Source organism: Hypomesus transpacificus, chromosome 11 (assembly GCF_021917145.1).
Source record: "Hypomesus transpacificus isolate Combined female chromosome 11, fHypTra1, whole genome shotgun sequence".
Taxonomy (NCBI): Eukaryota; Metazoa; Chordata; class Actinopteri; order Osmeriformes; family Osmeridae; genus Hypomesus; species Hypomesus transpacificus.
This window is the reverse complement of record NC_061070.1, coordinates 14,709,094-14,730,771: the sequence shown is the minus strand read 5'-3', so window position 1 is coordinate 14,730,771 and position 21,678 is coordinate 14,709,094. Positions and strand designations below refer to the sequence as shown.

Sequence of the window (21,678 nt, the reverse complement as noted above, 5' to 3'; positions counted from 1 at the left end):
GGTGGACTTCTGTCCCTTAATGTCTATGCGAGGTCAATGAATTCTAGGGGAAAACCCCAGCTCAATGCTAATGTTTCCTAACTGAACATTTATTTAGCTTTCATCAACATCGACTCACACTATTGAGCCTGTATCCAAAGATTTTACTACAAAAAGGTTATTAAAACATTGATCGCTTTAATCAATTAAAATGTACAATACCTTCCTCATTCCTACAGATATGTCGATATATACACATATACTTTCACCCTTTATCTGAGAAGTACAGAGCAATAACGTGGTCTTGAACATTGTGAACAGTCCGTTTAGTGCGATGAAATAACTAGCTTCCCTGACCATACAAACATACATACAGATATCCCACAACCACATTCCATAACTTAAAACAGATAAGAGGGAGACATCTTGATGTTGTGAAAGACGCCTCCTTCCCAGGGGCTACTATTTCTACCATGTCCTTTCTACACACTGGCCCATCTGTAAACAGAAACAGAAAACAAAAACACTGCATCTCTTCTTCTTGTGCCATTGTTTTTCTTGCTTCCTTTGCCAACACTGATGTGATCATCTCCTGGGTGGTGGTCTCGAAGCGCTACAGCTGACCTCTACAGGAGACGAGGAGAGGAAGGCACTTTGATATTGTTGAAATGCACAGCAGCACGCTCGCTACGGTTACGGTCCAGACGTCTCCGTGGAGGCCAGTTCCCGGGCACCCTGGACCAGCTCCATCAGAGTGGAGAACATGGTGATGTCATCAGGCTGGAGACCCATCTTATGGATCTGAGACAGAGAGACCACAATATCAGATAACAGGCTGCCTAGCCTCACCTCACCTCACCTCAGAGGGGTGTGTGTGTGGGGGTGGGTGTGTGTGTGTGTACCTGCTCCCCCAAGTACTCCACGTCCAGCGCCAGCTGCAGGCGGATCTTGCTGTCGTCGGTGGGTCCCCCGTTGGCAGCCGTGGTGCTGCTGGGGGCCGTCTTCCTGGCCTGCTTCAGGCGCTTCAGGCTCTCCTCCATCTTCTTCACCGAGCTCAGCACGTCCGAGATGGTCTCAAAGTACCTCCGCACGCACATGCACACGCGTGAGTCCACTGTTTCTAATGGAATCCTCCCTCTAACTGTGTGTGTAAGTGTGTGTGTGTGTGTGATCCTCCTACCTGTGAGTGCAGTCACACAGGGTGACCCGTAGCCAGCCCTGGGCCACAGAGGGCTTGACCAGGTCTTTGGAATCACAAAGCAGCTGGTGCAGCGGACGTAGTGCGTTATCCATATAAGCTGATGCTCGGCTGGGCACTTCCTGTCCAGAGAGGAAGAAGGACACTGTTTCAGGCAAGTGTGTGTGTGTGGGTGTCTCAGGGATGTGTGCGTTTCTCAGTGAGCTGATTGTGTAGGTTTGAGACGAGACGCAAGCGCTGCGTACTCGGTGACAAAGTTAGGACCGGTGTGAGCACAGAGTACGTGTGCCTGTATGCACGTGACGGTGACCGCCCATGTTTGTGTGACCTGCTGACCTTGTTGGTCCTGCGGTACAGGCGGGGCACCTCGGAGGCGCTCTTGAGGAAGCGACAGCTGCGGTCGGTCAGGTGCTGGGTCATCCTGGCGTCCAGACTGGGGAGGCAGCCCGACAGGCTGGCCTGGGAGTCTCGCAGCGCCTCTGGGCAACGGGAAAGCAGGAACACTGGTCACCATGCTGCTCAGGTATGGAAGTGTGGAGATCCGACAAGTGCACGTGCGTTTATATGTTTTGGCTCGGTACCTTCAATGATGATGAAGTTCTTGAAGCCGATGGCTTCCATTCTCTGCCTGATCATCTCTGAAACCACTGGGATCTGTCAGACAGACAACGTATTCATTGAGACTCAAAACATTATACGTGTGCATGTGTGTGTATATATATATTATATGTCATTACTGGTCCTGCGTTGACTGTTGTAGGCCATGCATATTGCAGTTCTGTTTGGAGCTTACCTGTTCCTGTAGCTTCTCCACATCAGACGCAATGTAGACCAGCTGTTTGGTAGAGAGGGAGGCGGGGCTACCACTCTCGCTGCCTCCGTCATCCTGAGATGTGCGACTGGACGTGGAGGAGGCGGAGCTAGGGAGGGGCCTCACCGGGTCTTTATTTACTTCAGGGGGCGTGGTTTTAGTAAGCACCTATCAGGATTCAGCAGGATCATTCAGTTCATCATCAACTTCAGCTTGAGCGAAAGCCCTATTGAGCAATACTACAGTATAGATTTGGTTGCCATGTGGGGTTGTGGGTTGCCAGGTTGGTGGTGTTTACCTCTGTGAGGAACCTGGCATAGCGTGAGTAGAGCTGCAGGGTGAGCTTCCAGAAGCGGTGTGCCAGAGGGGAAAGGTAGACCCGGTCAGCCCAGCACCTGACCAAGCTGGACCACAGCACCTGGGACACCTGCAGGTGATAGGAGCTACCCACTGTGTGTGTGAGGGAGAGAGAGAGAAAGAGAGAGAGAGAGAGTAACACAGTGAGTGAAGGACATAGTAAGTGAGTGAGGTGAGAGGAAGAGTTGTTGAGGGAGAGGAAGAGTTGTTGAGAGAGAGAAAGAGTTGTTGAGAGAGAGAAAGAGTTGTTGAGAGAGAGAAAGAGTTGGTGAGAGAGAGAGAGAGAGAGAGAGAGAGAGAGAGAGAGAGAGAGAGAGAGAGAGAGAGAGAGAGAGAGAGAGAGAGAGAGAGAGAGAGAGAGAGAAAAGAAACACTGAAACACTGAAAAGAAAGCCCGTGGTCTACCTGGTGCTGCTTCTAGCCCATCGGCTATAGCATTCTCCAGACCCCCGGCTATCTCCTTGTACCTGAGACACACAGGTGTATTTTCTTATCAAAAACAAAGGGGCACAACAAGTTTTTTCAACATTCAGCCATACTGGAAATAACAGCACACAGTGGTTTCTTGGATCTGATGTTAACTTATTGCAAAATGTGTGGTATGCACATGTGTGTATGCATGTGTGTTTGTTTGTGTGTGAGAGTGTGTGTGTGGGTGCTGACAAACAAACCAGGGAACAAAGTGTTCAGCCTTCATGTTAACTCCACAAAGATCAATAACTCCTGAGCAGGACAGAACGGTTTCTCTGGAGTGGAAACTCTGTCGACCTGCTGGAATAACTACCATAGGAGAATCCCTCTCTGATCTTTAATTGGGTGCAAAGGCACAAACAGGTCCTACTCTTCAGTGTAGGTATAAACCCAGAGTCATGTGACATCAGTCATTCCTCCAAAAGAGAGGAAGGAGTGACGCGTGAGAAGAGTGATGAAATGGCCCAGGGTCCTTGACCACAGAACAACACAGCCTGACTCATGTAGACTGGACGTAAATCAACCTATATCAACAACCTCTGCCACATTATGACTCACATCCTGCTCTCATCATTGCATCACTGTGAAGAGTTGCTTTGATCTCCCCAAGATTGTTTTGAAAGGGCCCCAACTGCCGTAAATACTTTTTTTGCTGACATTTTTTAAGTTACCAGTACCTCCAAACACCATGAAGGAACACAAATAAAATAATCTGTTACATCCAAGCCATTGATGATAATTTTGGATATGAGAGCATTTATTTGTGACATCCAGACATGCTCACCCCTAAGGCCTTCAATAGGGGCTAGGAGGCAGTAAGGGGTTCAACAGGGGCTGATGTAGGGATGTGTGGCATGGAGAGTAGGGTGAAACAGTGGCCCTCACCGCAGCTGAAAGTAGACCGGAAGGTTCCACTTGTTATGGAAGCTAATGTAGGAGGGGTGGGCTCTCAGTCTCCTCACACTGGCCTGAGAGCCGCACTGACGCTCAAAACGCCGCACAAACTCCATAGTGACAGAGTAGCGCTGTGGACAAACACACCCAGAGGTTAGACAACAGTTTTAGGGATCCTTTGACATCATAGGGGCAGAAGAAATGTACTGGTGAGAGTATTTCCTGTACCTCATAGAAGGTGTCAGGGTTTCCTGGGTTGAACAGGAAGGATATCCTCTCCTCTATTGCTCTGATGATCTCTGGCCAAACAGAGTTAACCAGGAAGTCATAGCCAGGCACAATGTCTGCTTTGTCACTGGAGGAAGAAAACAAGATTTCACTAACAGGCAAAACTCAGGAGGACTTACCTGAATTAAAACGTATTAAAACATGTATATCTGACCGCAGAGCGAAGACTGCACAACCTTTGCTACCACCTACTATGTCACTAACGTCACAACCATCATGCATACTAATGCACATAGCATCCTGTGTTAGTGACCATGTCTGGCCTTGCTCCTGCATCCTGCGGGGTGGCGTGTGTGGAAGGCTACCTGGAGATGGCTCCTCCTGTCACCTCCCGGAGCAGCCTGCAGTGGTGGGGGACAAACTCCAGCAGCTTAGAGAACATCTGCTGCAGCCCGCTGGGGCCAGACTTCACTAGCTGCTCCACAATCACCTGGAGGACATCAGAGGAGAGGAGAGGCATGTTGAACACTCTTTGAACCAAGTTGAGAAGGACGACCAAAACTAGAACGATCAATTTGCAAGTCGTGTGCATGTGATGGTGGCTTGTCGACCTCGTCCATGTAGGGCTTGACCAGGACCTGTCCCACCAAGGCCTCTGCGTCGCGGGTCTTGTCTATGGTGGCGTACGTCCTGAGACAGTGGCGGACGATGTCCATGTTGGCCGTCTGGAGGCCCTGTATCAACAGACCTTCCAGAGACTGCTGCAGCATGGATGTGATGCCGGCTATACGCTGCGACGACACAAACACACATGAGGGTTAATGGGCTGACTGATAGACACAGCTTCTGTAAAACATGGATTTGTGTCAGGGGATCAGGCTGGCAGTAGACTTACAGGTCTGACTTTGTCCAGTAGAGGCATGCCCTTACTCTGGACTGCATGGAACTGCAGCTGGTTGAACTCTGTGGCGATCCTCTCCAAGATTTGACCTGCCAACAAAGGACTACAAACACTAATCCATTAACCACACAGCGGCAATCCGAGCTGAGATCTTTAGCACCCCCTGGTGTTTAGTGAGACATTCAGGCAGTCCTTTACCTGCTGATCTCCAAGGATGTAGAGTCTTTGGAGTTCTGGGAGTGAAGGATTTTCTCGATTTTCTCCACGGACCGAACCACTTGAATGAGTCTCAGAACACATATCTGGGTTAGAAAAATGAGGACCAATGAAGTAGACAATCTTGTTCCTCAAACACAATCCAGATTTGATGTGAGTAAACGACGTGAGTGGTGATCCAGTATCATGCGGCCGTTTCTTCCTCGTTTCTATAGATCCCTGTAGTTGATCACCATGCAGTCTCACTAACCTTCTTGTTCTGCAGGTCGTCCTGTTTAGACAGTTTGTTGTCTATGGCCTGGATCACTTCATTGACAGACGACCTTAAACTCTGCGGAAGGAGATGGACAGTATTAGGAAAGACAAAGCAGATATCCAGAGAAGGTTGGGAAAAGAATAAAGGTGAGCACATACCAGGACTTCTTCTCTCAGCTGTCCCAAGGGTACAGACAGCTGGTTAAGGGCTTTGTCCATTCCAACCTGCAGAAAAAACATGGTAACTCACAAAAGGAATGTATGATGAAATGCACTGACTCCAATCAATATAATTAAATCCATCGTTATTGCACCGTCATTAACCGCCTCAATGCCAGGGATATTAACTCACCAGGTTGGTGGACAGGTTGACGAAGTCTGCATAGTCTTTGTTGATTAATTCAACCATGGCCGTTTTGAGCAGTTTGTAATAGAGCTCAAGGTCCTCGCGCATCTCTTCAAGCTGGACATGCTTCCTGCAGTCAGCCACGAACTGGTCCACGTCGAAGTCATCCTAGGACACAGAAAGATCTGAGTCATTCTGTCACCCAGTTATGTTTACGTGCTATGACACCATGTTGACTAGCAAGCCAAAATAATGTTTGCTATATAATGCTGACTAATTGCATAAGGAGTATAATTGCATTGGAGTTATAAGTATGTGATAAAAGGTGTCTCTAATGTAAATGGAAATATATCTACTTACAGATAATCTATCTTGTGACTTTGCTTCCTACAACTAGCTACTACAACAACGATAAGTGGCAATGACATAAGAAGACGTCCTACCTTCATAAACACGTCCTTATCAAAACACAAAGAATCCGGCCCCTTTGGCAGATTCATATTGTTTTCAGAGGAGCAATAAACATGAATGCCAGAGAGCAAGGGATGCTGATGCAGAGTTTGAGGATTTTGTGAAATAATAAAATACTTCCGCAAACATGGCAGGCTAGCGTCAACGAAAAAAAAAAGACGTAAACGTCGAGAGAAGAAAGAGCACCACCTACAGGGCGCCAAGGGGAATGCGCTGAAAGGATTACAGGGTTTGAGGATGAGCTAGAAACAGACACACTGATTTCGTAGATATTGACATATGTTGTTTTTGTACCATAATACGTTTTAGCATCAACGGCCTATCAAAGTGCCAAAATAATCTAAATGTAGCCTAATATATCCTACAGTCTTGTCTATACCCAGCAATTCCAAGAGTTTTGTTTTATTTGCGATTTATCAACCGAGTCATAATTCCGTGTAATTCGACGTTTTGTGAGAAGTCATCGCTATTGGTTAGAGAAGGGGAGAGACTGGGTCAGGTGATGGAGAAGACCACTATTCAATGAGATCTTCTCCTCACACGGCCTGAGAATAAGTCGGTCCCTCCCAACCCGGATACGCAGGGGTAATAAATATTGAAAATCTTCTTCAGTGTGAAGCTCGCAGGCAGCAATTCCAGTACCCAAGGTGAGGAGAGCTCCCCTCGGGTCCACGCGCTTTGAAGGGGGATCATTTGAAGTCACATCAAAGCGCCTACAGCAGGAAACGTTATCATTTTGATAACAGACAGTGGGGAAGACTAGGGAGGGTGTGTGTTGCACGGGTTCTTTCACAGTCGTGAATAGTTGCATGCAGAATACCGTGCCTTGTACCACCGAGAGCATCAACGAACGATGGCGGAGTGTGGGAGGAAGGCGCTGTCGCTGCTTGAGGCGGCCCGATGCCGCTACGAGAGTCTGCAGATCTCTGATGACGTTTTTGGGGAATCGGGAGATGACAGTAGCGAAAACCCCTTCTACAGCACCTCAGGCGACTCAAATTCAGATAACTACACCGGGGAGGCCGATGAGCAGAGGGCAGGTGACAGTGGGAGCAGTCTGAGCGGCGGAGGTCCCCCTGGCTCAGTGTCAAAGAGCCAGGCAGAGGAGGACGGATGGAGCGACACGTTGCAGGACATCACGGTGCCCCCCTACACGGACACATATGGTACGTTTTATTACAAAGGAATGAAAACGCGACTTGCAGTTTGATATTTTCGTACTGTGATATCTCCCACCCATTAGGATGCTTTGGATTCCAAATCATACTTATGAATTATTTGCCTAATCACTGTGCAATAGGCTATTGGTCTGACACACACACACACACACACACACACACACACACACTGAACTACTGTCTAATGATGTGTGTTTGTGTGTTTCAAAAAGAGCAAGATAGAAAAATTAGCAAGTCTTTTACACTGATATTTGGTTAAGAAAATAAACTACAATATGGACAAGTTATGGAAATCAATGGGTCAAAGGGTGTGGAAACCCTGTCTGTGTTGGTCATCCTTCTTTTAATGTAGTAGTCTACATAGCATTGGTCTGCTGTTTATTCAGTTGTTTAGTCTATTCCACTGTTACACTCATACGTATGATAGAGTATTTCTTCATTGTGGCTTACGCTTGTAACTGCTTAGTTTGGGCACATTTGTTGTATTGTGGAATAGATTTTTGTGCTATTAGAGTTGGATCATGTGTGTGTGTTTGTGAGGGGGTGGGAAAAGAAAAGATGCTGTTTTGAATAAGTGCAAACATACAACATTTATCTCACACTCTTTTAATATTACACTAAAATAGTGTAATAGCTTTTATTAGAAATGTTTTCACAATGTCTGTAACTGTGTGTTTTCATGTGCATGTTCTTGTGTTCATGTGTTCAGTACATGCATGCATGCATGCATATTTGCGAGAGCTCCTTCCTGTGAGACAGAGTCGTGACAGACAAACTATAACGCCCACACACTCACTCTTTCACCCAGAGATGTACGTTTCACTCTCCCCCTCTCTTTATCTTTCTTTCTCCCCTCATACATCTACATTTAGGGTGTAGTGTCCAATCAGTGACTACAGGCCGGAGTTGTAATGTCAGTGTGTTTCTCATCATCGCTACCTCCTGCTCCACAGGCCCTGGGCAGCTTCACTGAGGGAAGAACTCACCTGGCTTCTGCAGTGCTGCCATGAAACAACCCTGACAATCTCTCCTCACACCAAACTAACCACACTAGACTGTAAATTGCAACATGGTAGCCTTAAAAACAAACAAATATCTGGAAATGGATGGCACTTGTAATCATTTGATTCATTAGGATTCAAAAATGTAGTACGCAACTGAAAAATTGTAAGTTGTGGGAACCAAGGTGTGTGGGGAAATGAGATGTATTGGGGAAGTGTTGAAAGGCTACAGTGAATGGTTGACAGGGGTTAGTATTGGATTGAGGAACAGATGTGACTGGTGATAATGCCATCCTGTCGCACAGAGATCTGGTGCCCCGTGGCACTGCGTGGCAGGCAGGCCATCTGGTAGCCTGCTTTAGCCTGGGTAGAGCAGCCATGGGAGGGTTTGGTATGGACGGGAACCAAAGACAGGGGGGCACTTGGTTCTGTCCAGCGAAGAGGACAGACCATTTAGGTGAAATGATCTAGCAACCATCTTGTTGAACCATAACCATTCATACCTCCGTCCTGCTGGGCGTTAGGGGTTGTGTCTGGACCAAGGCCCTGGCTCACTCATGAGGCAGTGACACAGGAGGTGACATGTGATGTTCTAGCTGACAGCACATGCACACTGAATCTGAACATGGTCAATATAACTCTCAGCTGGCTTCATTTGTACAGTACTGTACAGATGTGAGTGTGTGCCTGCTTCAGATCATGTTCCCAGATCCTGTCAGTCATCCATGCCAGCAGCGATGCAAGCCTCTGTTGACACATTGAGTGCTGTCAGCAGGTGTGTGTTAGTTTCTGAATGAGTGTCTGGAACAGGACTGGTCCAGGTTGAGCTTCACAGTGTCTGCTCCATGTTCCAGCTATTAGGCACCAGATCGGACAACACACGTACAGCAAGGCAGTGGACAGATGGAGAGATGTAAATAGATGGAGAGATGGTGTTGAACAAAAAACGACGACAGGATGGACACTTCCGAGTTGCGAGTTCGGCTTGACAGATTGAAATCTGGGTTTGAGTTGTGTGTCCAGATCCTTTCCTTGGGGACAGCTGCTGTGCTGACATACATAAATCATAACCTGTGGAGAAGGGCTATGGAGGAGGCGGCAGTGTCGTGCTGTGGGACAGTGCAGGCGGATTGAAGCTAAGGACGTGTTGTTTTGTAGTTGACGTGTTTCTGAGTTCTTCATGTGGGATGGGTCAGCCAGGGGCGCCACCCTCTTCTTTTCAGACACGGTCATGGATATTGGCTGGGTTTCCCAGATTCCTTAAGAAGCTCTTAACTCCAAGAGCTTCTTAGGAGCATTCTAACAGCGTTCTAGAGCGTTCTTAGAACGCTCCTAAGTAGCTCTTAGCGTTAAGAGCTTCTTAACGAATCTGGGAAACCCGGCTATCTTCTGTCGGAAATCCCTGCAGAGCAAAGTTCAATAGGACCATGATATGGATTACAGATGCATCCTAGTGGGTTATGTAACATTTGTATGGTGATGAAGCTTTCACATTAGTCTCTATCCCCTCACCAAGACTGGCGTTGCCTATTTCCTCAAGCCATGATCCACACACTCACCACTCACCAGTCACACATTCACTAGTCATACACTCACCACATCACATTCTGTTTTTTAGATGGTTCCACAGTTTGAAAAATGTTTTCATGTGACTATTTCATATTAGATGCATTTTAGAAAAGGTCTATATAACCCAATGTATTTTAATATCCTCTTATAAGAGTAGTATTGTCATTCCACATTTGTGGAATAACACTATTCTACATTAATCATCTGGATATAAACCCTACAGGATAAATACTGAACATGAGTACTACTGTGGGTTTAAGTCTGCTGTATCTGCAGTGCTTGCAGTGAATGCTTAGTGAATCCTTTTTTTCTCTCACAATATCTTAAGCAGAATTATATCATGAAATTCTTAATTCTCTGAAAGGGAAGATATGGATGAGTGTAGCTCGGGGGACGGATAGAAGAAAAAAAAACATGAAAATGAAATCATTTTTATGAGGAACCTTTCCGAAGGGCATGAAACAACTTCATTTCACCAGAAGTGCTGCTCATTTTGCAGTTATATTTAGGTCACATCCCCAATTATGTTTACTGAAACTTACTGCAGTCACACTGTATTTCATATGTTGCTTTCATGTTGTAAACCTGTAATGGGTTGGAGAGCTGAGGTTAGGAAGGTGCGGGTATACTGTGGGTCTGACGGCTGCTGGAGCTGTCATTTAACCTGGGATGTATCATGTGTGCTTATTAGAGGAAGCAGAACCCTCATTGGAACTGTCTGGTTATTGTAGTTGTGGTCCGTTGTGAAATCCTTGTTTCTGCCGGGTACCTAATCTAGTTGGCACAAAGTTGAAGAGGACCTGGCAGTAGTCCGCCTCGCTAATTATTATCACCGTCTGGTCAAGCAGCCAAGATAGTCTTCCAGGCATACTGAGAAGGACATTTTCGCAAGTTCTTGAAAATAATTATACTGGAAGTAACTCATTAAGTCAGGAATTGATCTGTAGTCCCTTTTCTCTCTGCTAACAGTATCGGACAACAAGAAGAAACTTGGAATACAAAGGTTTGCGTCCAGAGCACCTTTCTGTTGCCTCAAGTGTGTTCAAACATGTACGCTTTACACTAGTCAATAAGAGAATCATGTTCACACTCAGAAGCACAGCCTTGGGTTGAGGAGCATAGACTGTATGAGACACTCAAATCAATACACCACTAGTGAAAGCAGGAAGGCTTCTTTGATTGGACCAATGAGAGTTATCAGGCTAGCCGTTGAATCTCCCTGTTTGGCTTCAGGGAGACAGAGCTAGTGGTGATGGCAGTATGGTTGCTGTCACATTGAGTCAATGTGAACCACAGCCTACGGCTCATCAATGACCTACAACCATCCAAGAAACAGAAATGAGGATGTTATTTTCTGAACTGTTCTTTAAGAAACAGCTTAAGCTTAAGCTCAGCTGTGCTAGTATACAGTAACTCTGAGTTGAGATGTGAATTAAGCTGTTAGGTAGCAGGTCGGACATGGTATGTTTGCTTGGGCTAAGCATTTACTTAGGGATGTAGTCTTATTGTAGTCAAGACTGAATTGAAATGACTAATTCACTCTCCTTTATGACGTTTTGAATGTTTTCTCTTGTCCTTTGGTATACAGCATACAAAATGCAGTACAGAATGGTGAACACACTCTTTAATAAAATGCATGGCATGCCGATACATTTCTGGCCGACTGGCAGTGGATTTCAATTTAGTATTTCTATTCTACTGCCCAAAGCCACTCACGCTAACTGAATCAATAAGGTTTGAATCTCCCTACTCTCTCATCGCTCCTCAGGCCCCGCCCAGAAAATGGCCGCCACCTCCTCTGCACTGGATTTTTTCCAGCTCTTTGTTCCTGACAATGCCATCCAGAACATGGTGACTCAGACCAACATGTACGCCAAAAAGTACCAGGAACGCTTTGGCATCGATGAGGGGTGGCGTTCCGTCACTGTTGCAGAGATGAAGTCCTTCCTGGGTAAGAACATATCGTCATATTACATCAAACATCTTGCATAAAATCTAGAGTAAACAATTACACAACTACAGCTGAAATAAAAAACTCGACTCACATTTTCTTCTTCATTCAGACATTTACCCACTTCACACTACATTTGACCCATTTACTATGATAAACTTGATATAGTCTTAAGGTTGCTCATGAGAATATTACAATATGCACCAAACATCATTCCAAATGAAACCTGGTCCTAACTGGGCCTGCAGGGTTCATGACGTCCACCAGCGTGCAGCGCTGTGAGTCGGTGCTCAGCATCTGGAGCAGCGGCTTCTTCAGCAACAGCAGCATCGCCCTGAAGATGAGCCAGGCCCGCTTCGAGAAGATCCTCAAGTACTTCCACATCGTGGCCTTCCGCTCCAGCCAGGGCCAAGGCAGCCAGGGCCTGTACAAGATCCAGCCCTTCCTGGACTCCCTGCAGCAGTCCTTCAGCTGCTCCTTCAGACCCTCACAGACACAGGTGGGATACACACACAGAAATCAGGATCTTTCTGAGTGAACATGATCCAATGGGAGTCCTCCTGTTCAGTGTGAACTGGTTTTCCATTAGGCAGCAGTGAGATGTGTTTAGGAACTGGGTTGTTAAACACAGGGCCCCAGATTATGTTCAGAAAGATGCCAAAGCACAGTGAGTGAAGCCGTCACTAAACCTGCTCTGGCTGAGTGACGTGAGCCAGATCCTGGCGCGCCAGGAGGATTCTCACACAGACGGACTCCTGGCAAGGTTCTCTTCTTTGGAAGTAGGACAGACCATCTTATTTGTCCGATTTCTGTTCCAGCAAGGAAATGGGCTACACTAAAATAAATATTCAGATAATTCACAAGGATTTATGCTTCAGTTTATTCAGCCATTACATATTTTCAAGTTGACAATACAAGTGTTTTTACATTTTGAAACTGGACTGTATCTATCCTACCACTCTTCCCTTCCCTCCTTTTACCAACGCATGAGTCTCACCTCAGAGTTCCCTTACCTTGTAAACCAACTCACTCCTGTCTCACTCAGCTGGGTTGGTAGCATTTGTAAATGCAAACTTTTATTTAAATAATCCAAATAGTCAAGACACCTGAGTCAGTGGGCGGAGAGGAGCAGGGGGCTTTGGCTCAGGGTAAGGGATAATGAACGTCCTCGCTCTCTTCTCTCTCTGTATGTCTTTGGGAGAAAATATCCCCCATCTCCAATGTAAATGTTCAGTTTTCTCTGACAGTATGTCAACCTCCTGTTCTGTGGTCCAATGAACACCTCAAATCTCAAGGCCTCAGACAAGGTAGTTCACTGAGAGAGCTCATTATCTAGAAGAGAGAGAGAGAAGGAAATAGAGAGAAGGAAATAGAGAGAGAGAAGGAAATATAGAGAGAGAAGGAAATAGAGAGAGAGAAGGAAATAGAGAGAGAGAGAGAGAGAGAGAGAGAGAGAGAGAAGGAAATGGAGAGAGAGAAGGAAATATAGAGAGAGAAGGAAATAGAGAGAGAAGGAAATAGAGAGAGAGAGAGAGAGAGAGAGAGAGAAGGAAATATATAGAGAGAGAGAGAGAGAGAGAGAGAGAGAGAGAGAGAGAGAGAGAGAGAGAGAGAGAGAGAGAGAGAGAGAGAGAGAGAGAGAGAGAGAGAGAGAAGGAAATAGAGAGAGAGAGATGGTGTGGATGTCAAACCACACTGATGTCATAAGCATTTGGAAAAGTGAATCAAAATGCCATTACACCAGCCAGAAACAATCCTGCTTAGCCTTAAGTTTTTGACCCACTTTTATTGACAACATTTGTTGTTTCACACACACATACACCCACTCAAACACACACACACCACACATACACCCCTTCAAACACACACACACCACACATATACATGTTTCTGTGGATGGATGTGAGAAATTCAGTAGCATGCCGTGTAAGGCATATATTTCTCAAGACCAGAGAAAGATATCCTGTCGACCTCACTATCTTTCATTTCCCCAGGTAACACGGTTGAACTCAATATCATCTGATTTAGGATGTGTCAGATACAGACCTGAGGGGACTACATGGTGAGAGCACACACACACATCCGTACATTAAGGTAAGCCTGTGCTGTGTGTGATATCGGCCCTACAGGTTCTCCATGAGCCTCTGATCGATGAGGACCCTGTCTTCATCACCACCTGTACAGAGAGGGAACTGAGGAAGAGGAAGAAGAGGAAGTTCAGTCTCTGGGTCAGGCAGTGCACCTCCACCGGATTCATCTGCCAGGTACATCATGCCGTGTGTGTGTGTGTGTGTGGGGGGGGGGGGGTGTCCTGTGTCCCCTGCCTGCTGCATCTCCCATGTGTGTATGCGAGTGTGAGTGTGAGTGTGAGTGTGAGTGTGAGTGTGAGTGTGAGTGTGAGTGTGAGTGTGAGTGTGAGAGAGAGACAGAGAGACACAGAGACACAGAGACACAGAGACACAGAGACACAGAGACACAGAGAGACATAGAGAGAGATGGTGTGGATGTCAAACCACACTGATGTCATAAGCATTTGGAAAAGTGAATCAAGATGCTGGACCTTATGCCAGCCAGAAACAAGAGAGAAAAGACGATTCTTATGCAGTGCCCTTGCTGTACTTTGCCAACACAGTGCAGCCACCTTCAAGTCCCCTCTGTTTTCTCTCAGGCTTACATAAGACAGCTGTTCATCTGGGGCACGGAATTGCACCAATGGCAGGGAACGAGACATCTTACTGACATGTGCACACAGCCACACACCTACAACCCCCACCCCCCCCACACACACACACACTCACACACACACACACACACTGTCTGGTGGTTCCAGTCAGTTCAACTGTCTTCCTTTGCTGCTACATTGCTTTCACTTAGTGAAATGTTCCACTGGGAACAAATTAAGAAATAAATAAAGGAAAATTAGGGTAATGGGATGGCATTAGTAGAGCAGGGGTCAGGAGCTGAAGCAGACAGAGAAGGGCAAACACACCACTTAACAGGATTGCTCCGCCGGAGTGGGGGTTTAATACGCCAGATGAATTCTGGACAGGGCTGGGGGAATGGAGGCCAAAGTAACAGGGCTGGGGGAATGGAAGCCAAGGAACAGGGCTGGGGGAATGGAGGCCAGGGAACAGGGCTGGGGGCTGTGCATGAGGCACTGGGAGCTTGGCGTGGGGCTGAGTTTGGGGTAATTGGGGCTGGGGGACCAGGCTGAGGGTGGGAGATGAAGGCTTGTTGCCCAGGCTAAAACTGGGGAACTGAAATAGGGAAGGACAAGAATGACGTGAGGGGGGGGGGGGGGTGAGCATAGCCAGGCATCCAGTGGACGGCTGGAATTCATTCACCCTGTCACTCCATTGTGGTTCAGTGGAGCGAGACTGGTAGCATCACAGCCCCTGGCTCGATACGACCCAACTCCACTCTGTTTTGTCTGGCCAAATAGGACGGCTGGTCTATCACTTCAGAGGCATTCAGTCAGGTGTCATTTTTCATTTAACAATTGAATAATGTAGAGCTTTTGGATTTTGGATGCCCACTAACAATCAATGACCACAAACATAATTTTGCCAAAACCACGTCTTTCATAAGAGGTTAATTGACTTGAAATGATCCTTTATGTGGTGTCCTGTTCTGTCCTCCTGGTCCAGATCTATGTCCACCTGAAGGATGGTCAGGGGGTGGACGGTCTGGCCACGCTGAAGAACAAGCCACAGCTCCACAGCATGGTGGCCAAGCAACTGTGCCACAACCTGTCCGGGCGCAACGCTATCGTGTTCACAGGGCCCAGCATCACCAGCCTCAACCTCTTCCAGGAGTTCCAGAAACAAGGTCGCGATTCACCCCCCCCCCCTCCCTCTCTCTCATTCTCTCCCTCACTCTGTGACGTCTCATTCAAGGTGACTGACTGTCCCTAGGTATCTTTGTGGCCCTTCCATGACACCCACTTTGGTTTCTTAGCAAGAATTCCTTCTTTCTCCCTCTGTCTGCCTCCCTTCCTCCTTCCCTCCCTCTCTGTCCTCTCCCACCCCCCTTTTATCTCTGTGCAAGATATCTCATTCCTCATCTCCACTTCATCCTAAAACCCCTGCAGTTTTAATTACCGTGTGTAAACACCTCCGGCTAGCAAACAGGAGGGAAAACAGAGCAGGCACTAGGACCTTGACCTTGAGACAACCCTGACAGCATGCCGACACACTGATTCCAGAACCAGCGACTGGACCTCTTCTGAGGATCTTTAGAAGTGGACCTCTCTCTCTGATCCCAATGTTGTCATAAACAGATTAGAGTTTGGTGAGTGAAGGAAACTGAGAGGTACACAAGAGGCACCCCCCCCCACACACACACACACACACATAGAAAACACAGACACACACAGAACACACATACACACACCGACAGAGAGAGACAAACAAAGAGGTTCTAATCTAAAGCTTCCTGTAGCCTTGGAACTGACACAGACACATGCACGTGCTACCACACACAGCACAGATATGAATCACTTTCCACCTTCAAATATCAGCACCATGGTTGGCTATAGTCTGATAATCAGAAGATAAAGACAAGAGAAAGAGGAGGAGAGATGTGTCCTTTGTGAGTCCTCTTTGTCTCCCCCTCCCTCCTCCTCCTTCCCCCTACATCATCAAATTATAATTAGACCATAGATGGAAACTGTCATTACCACAGTCCCTTTAGTTTCATTCTGAAGTGAAACAGGTGTGACATATTCACTTAACCTTTTGCTTTTCTTCCTGTCTGTGTGTCCATCCGTCTATCTGTCTGTCTATCTGTTGGTCTGTCTGTCTACATTTACATTTAGTCATTTAGCAGACGCTCTCAGAGCGACTTACAGTAAGTACAGGGACATTCCCCCCGAGGCAAGTAGGGTGAAGTGCCTCGCCCAAAGACACGTCATTTGGTGCGCTGCCAAGAATCGAACCGGCAACCTTCTGATTAGCAGCCCAATTCCTTAACCGCTCAGCCATCTGACTCCCTGCATCTGTCTCTCCGTCTGTCTGTGTGTCCACCAGAGATCTACTGCTGCGGCCTGCTGAGCACCAGGAAGAGTGACTGCACAGGCCTGCCCCAGTGCATGCTGGTCAGTACCTCCACTCCCCAGCAGCGTGGCCAATCCTGCACCATGATGAGAGGCAACATGTCCCTGATCAGCTGGTACAACAAGGGCCACTTCCGCTTCCTCACCAACGCTTACTCTCCCACCAAGCAAGGTAGGCAGGTCTGGGGGGCGGGACATGGAAATAGTTAATACTGCACACACCCACCCTTAGTGTGTTCTGCTGCCCAGAGCTCGAGTGTCTTCATCTGTGTGTGTCGTCTGTGTGTGTGTGTGTGTGTGTGTCTGTGTGTGTGTGTGTGTGTTTCAGGGATGATCATCAAGAGGAAGAGCGGAGAGATCCAGTGTCCCCTGGCGGTGGAGGCGTTCGCTGCTCACCTTAGTTACATCTGCAAGTACGACGACAAGTACAGCAAGTGAGTACCAGAGCCCAGCCAGGCCTCCGACACTCCAGCCTGCTGACAGCTGCTAATCCTGTCTGGTGATCACGACATGGTCAAAACGGAATTCTTGTCTGCAAATGCTTTTTTGTATTTTTTCTTGTGTTATCGGTTTTCTTCTATGGTCGACAGCCTTCAGTCGATTCAGATGCTTGTTGCCTAGTAACGGTGCGGTCATGTCAGAAAACACGTAGGATCTCTTTTATATCTCAACTTGCTGGAATGCTCCTGAACAAGCCGCTCCCCACCTCTTATATAGCCAATCAAAAATCCCACCCACTTGAGTGGAGCCAATTAGATGTGCCACTCCAACTCAGTCTAGACAATCTGATCTCTTCACTTCTGCTGAACCAATCAGTGTTTTTGTTTACTCCCCTCAAGGTACTTCATCTTCCACAAGCCTAACAAGACGTGGCAGCAGGTGTTCTGGCTGACCATCAGCATCGCCATCAACAACGCCTACATCCTGTACAAGCTGTCTGATGCCTACCACGTCAAGCGTTACAGCCGGGCCCAGTTCGGAGAGAGACTGGTCAGGGAGCTGCTGGACTTGGACGAATGTTCCCCAACACAGTGAAGCAGCAGGCTAAGACCCACTGTCAAAGACACACTTTTAGTGTTCTGTATATACTAAACATGCACATTGTGTAAACTCACACACGCATCGCATATTCGCACTCCACTGTACTATCTTTCGTTCTCTATATCACGCAAACACAGATACACAGATACACACATACATTGTAAATATGATGTGTTTTCCCTCTCGTAGTCTTAGGTGTTTCACACTAATACACACTGGCACACTTGCCCCCGTGCAAACACGCCAACAAACACTGACACGCAGGCACTTTCATACACACACACAAACACACACTCGAAACTAAAACCCCTCTCTCTGAAGCCGTGCCAAGTCGGACACAGCCCCCCCCCCCCCCCCCACAGAGACTGGGAGAGCCGGCCCTTTCTGTCCTGTATCTGCTCTGCTCCCAGGGAGATACCACCCGACACGCGTCTCTCTACATACACCAGAGCCACTGTACAGATAACATGCCTCAGTACCATTAGTGTGACAGGCTGCATGACTACAAGCATCATAATGTACTCTCGTTCAGTGTGCTGAGGAAAAGCATTGGATTTGATCATCTTTTGTCCGTCTTGTTGAGATGGTTGGGTGGAGTGATGATGGTGATGTGTATATAATCCATGACCATTAGCCAGTCATCCAGGGAGCTACATCTGGTGTCACAGCTATGCGTCCTAAAGAGTCAATACTATATGACGTGTGACATATGATAAGTCCCATAGAGCAACTAAGAATCTGTCCATAGACTGGAATGGACTAGACTATCAGGCTCTCATGCACTTTCCATCTCCATGGTCTTGCACGTAAGAGATTTAACAATAGTTCCTTGACATGTTTACTAGATATTGTCAGTACCTTTGGTGGGATTCCTATTAACGGTAACGATCCGCCCACCCCCCTAAATATGATCAAATATGATAGATCAATCAGAAAACATAATAAGTCTAAATATGCATCCTCTGACTCTGAGCAGCCCCAAACAGAGATGAATAAGTAGAATACACTTTAGAATAACCAATGTAGAAAACCAAATGAATAATAATATGAAAAATATTTATATTATGAAATATAATAGCTAAAACATTTAAAAGATGGATGGATCAAGCTCATATTGATGATTCGATCCAATATCACTTTGAAAAGAAAAAAGATTGTGATCTTTCACATTTTCTTTTTCTAATGCACCATTGTCGTTGTTGTCGTAGTGTACTGTATGTTTCTGTGACCCACTGTCTGTGCACTGTTATTCTGTTCACAGTAACACTGTTTAAAAGCTTCATCATCGTACAACACTCACAACTTATACATCCAACTACTATTAAAGACAGCAGATTCCATATGGATTAGAGACAATAATGACTTTGAGAAGGATTCTAAATGAGTATCATATTAATTCATGTTGCAGTTATTGTATATATCTCAAGTCTGGGATTGCTTCTGCACAGCTGCTGTTACTAGGCAACATGTTTAAGGAAGTGCGGAGGCCATGCTGGTCATCAGGAAGGAGCTGCAGTAGACCAGGGGAGGTCTGCCCAATCACACATATCTTACTGCTCTCTCTGATCCCACCCACTCACACACACACAAACACACACACACACAAACACAGGAACACACACAGACACTCACTGACACACTCACATTCACTCCCTCTGTTTCTGTATCACTCTCTCACACACACACACACACTTACACACACGTATTTAAAGCAGCTGTGTTTGGTAGGTTCAGCTTTATGTAAAAGTGTAGTTTCTAGTTTGGCATCCCAGACCTAATGTACCAGTTACAGTTAACATTATTTGACTTTTGATTTCCATAGGGAATTATTGCTCTCCTAATCAGTTATAATTGATCAAATTTTAAGGTTTTATTCTCAGGTCGAAATCCAATGGTTCAATATACAAATTTCATTTGACGCTGAAATGACTAGTATTTAGTTTATAATTTCACAGATCAGCCATATCAAATATGTTCTCAGTGCCTTTTCAAGAAGTCTGCTCTTAAGGTTATGATATTTTACGTCACTCTATGGCTTTTAAATCCAGTGGGTGATGGGGGCAGATTATGTGTGTGAGAGAAGAGAGTAGAGAGAGTAGAGACAGGAGAAAAAACGATTAATCAAGACGACAGAAGATTACTGTCAAAACTTCATGCAATGTTAATGATTATTTGACTATTCTGCTGTCAGATTCAATGTTAACAATCAGATGATTGATATATTGTTTCCATATGCAATCCCAGCACTCTTTCTTGCCTGAGGTCTCCTCTCTGTATCTATCTTAGTACCTCTGTACTGCTGTTTTATTATCTGACAGTGGAAAAAAGGATTGCTAGATTAATGAGTTAAGTTCATGGCTAGCCTTTCAATCTATTAGCATACGTCATCATTCTGTCTCTCCACTGGATTTACTCCTGGGCTTAGACCCATAAATAACACTATTCAGACAGCAAGTCCGTCACTGATACCGCACCAATGCTCCGGCCCCCGCTACCCAATTAGCACTCCTATTGGAGAATCTAGACCTGCATGCCTATTAGTGCTCCTTTCCTTTGGGTGTGTCTCAATAGTCTGAATTGACTTCCTCTCCTTGTCTCTTTTCCTTTCAGTTTAACTAGACAGGTGGAACCTTTTTACGGCCTTAAACTACCTGGGGTTTCCAGATCAGTGACAGTGAGGGGAGACAAGGAAAGGGAAGCACCTTTAATACTTGGTCAGGTGGTCATATGGTACAAGTAAACAATGTCTGTCACACCATGTTGTAACGCAGCTTACAGCCTTCCAGATTCAACTCAGCTGTTCAGTACATTAAAGCTACACTGGACCTATTGATGATTGTCGTACTCAAATGCAATGGGAGGTCACGGGATGTTGGAAATGCCTGCTTGTGTGCCACTGTGTTCCACTGCCTGTTTAACAGGGTGTGCTTTGGGCCTAAACACTGACTCCTTCTGGATGGGAGCTGGAGAGCTTCTGATGTCATTGAGAAGATAAGACCTTAGGTGACCTCAGGGCTTCATCGAATTAGACATTCTAAGGTTTATTAAGAATATGTATTAACTACGATAACCTTAAAAGGTGCTTTCAAAACACTGTTACGAACAATAGAAGTTGGAATTTTAATGTGTTTCATCATAACAAGCTCAATAACTTCTCAGTTATATGTTTAGGGGTGGAAATGGTTCTGTGAATGGAAATGGGCGGTGGCTACGATGGTGTAATTAATTGTTGTGTGTTGTGTGTAAAATATCTCATGTATGTTGGACCAAAATTCCTAACCGACCTAATCTAGTGATCAGTTCAGATGGTACTGTATGTAGAGTCAGAAAACGAACTGCAGTGTACTGATGCTGTTGATAAGGAGAAGTTGTTCCCCCAGCGAGGCCTTGACCAGTGTCTGGTGTCAGCAGCCTCACCGTGCCACTCTATGAATGCCCTGAGTATGTTGTGTTGTGGAATATGGACTATGCTTCCTGTTTATTGGTCTGTGGCTGGTTCAGGACAGTGATTGCTGTATCGTGTGTTTTCTCCTCTCTGAAGGTGTGTTGTTACCCGTTGTCTCCGCTGTATGTGTATGTGTGTGTATCCTCCCATGTTAACAGTGCACTAACCCCCCCCCCCCCCCCCCCCCCCCCCCCCCCTTAGGTCTGGTCTTGTAAATCCTGTGTAACCCCACCACTTAAGAGAGTTTACACCATTTTGCACACATAATAAATGTTCATAATTTTATATGCACCAACAGTGTTCTTTTGTTTGT

The 21,678-nt window shown here is 46.2% G+C and overlaps 2 protein-coding genes across 2 annotated transcripts; one reads left to right on the top strand and one right to left on the bottom strand.

Moving 5' to 3' along the window:
• Nucleotides 1-157: 157 nt before the first annotated feature.
• On the bottom strand, nt 158-6,267 carry cog2 (component of oligomeric golgi complex 2). Its single transcript, XM_047030292.1, has 18 exons — nt 6,100-6,267; nt 5,663-5,824; nt 5,470-5,535; nt 5,306-5,386; nt 5,038-5,141; nt 4,834-4,942; nt 4,550-4,729; nt 4,304-4,428; nt 3,939-4,065; nt 3,702-3,841; nt 2,751-2,812; nt 2,287-2,438; nt 1,971-2,156; nt 1,759-1,831; nt 1,514-1,656; nt 1,160-1,299; nt 882-1,062; nt 158-780 (listed from the first exon to the last, which is right to left on the bottom strand). Exons 1-18 carry the CDS (start codon nt 6,154-6,156, stop codon nt 673-675), a joined length of 2,196 nt encoding a protein of 731 aa, XP_046886248.1. The 5' UTR covers nt 6,157-6,267; the 3' UTR covers nt 158-672.
• A 416-nt stretch (nt 6,268-6,683) lies between these two features.
• Nucleotides 6,684-21,534, top strand: pgbd5 (piggyBac transposable element derived 5). The gene is made up of 8 exons (XM_047028727.1): nt 6,684-7,293; nt 11,644-11,826; nt 12,075-12,325; nt 13,956-14,090; nt 15,474-15,654; nt 16,854-17,051; nt 17,208-17,313; nt 17,719-21,534. The coding sequence occupies exons 1-8, from the start codon at nt 6,981-6,983 to the stop codon at nt 17,912-17,914; spliced, it is 1,563 nt and encodes a 520-aa protein (XP_046884683.1). The 5' UTR covers nt 6,684-6,980; the 3' UTR covers nt 17,915-21,534.
• Nucleotides 21,535-21,678: the final 144 nt, after the last annotated feature.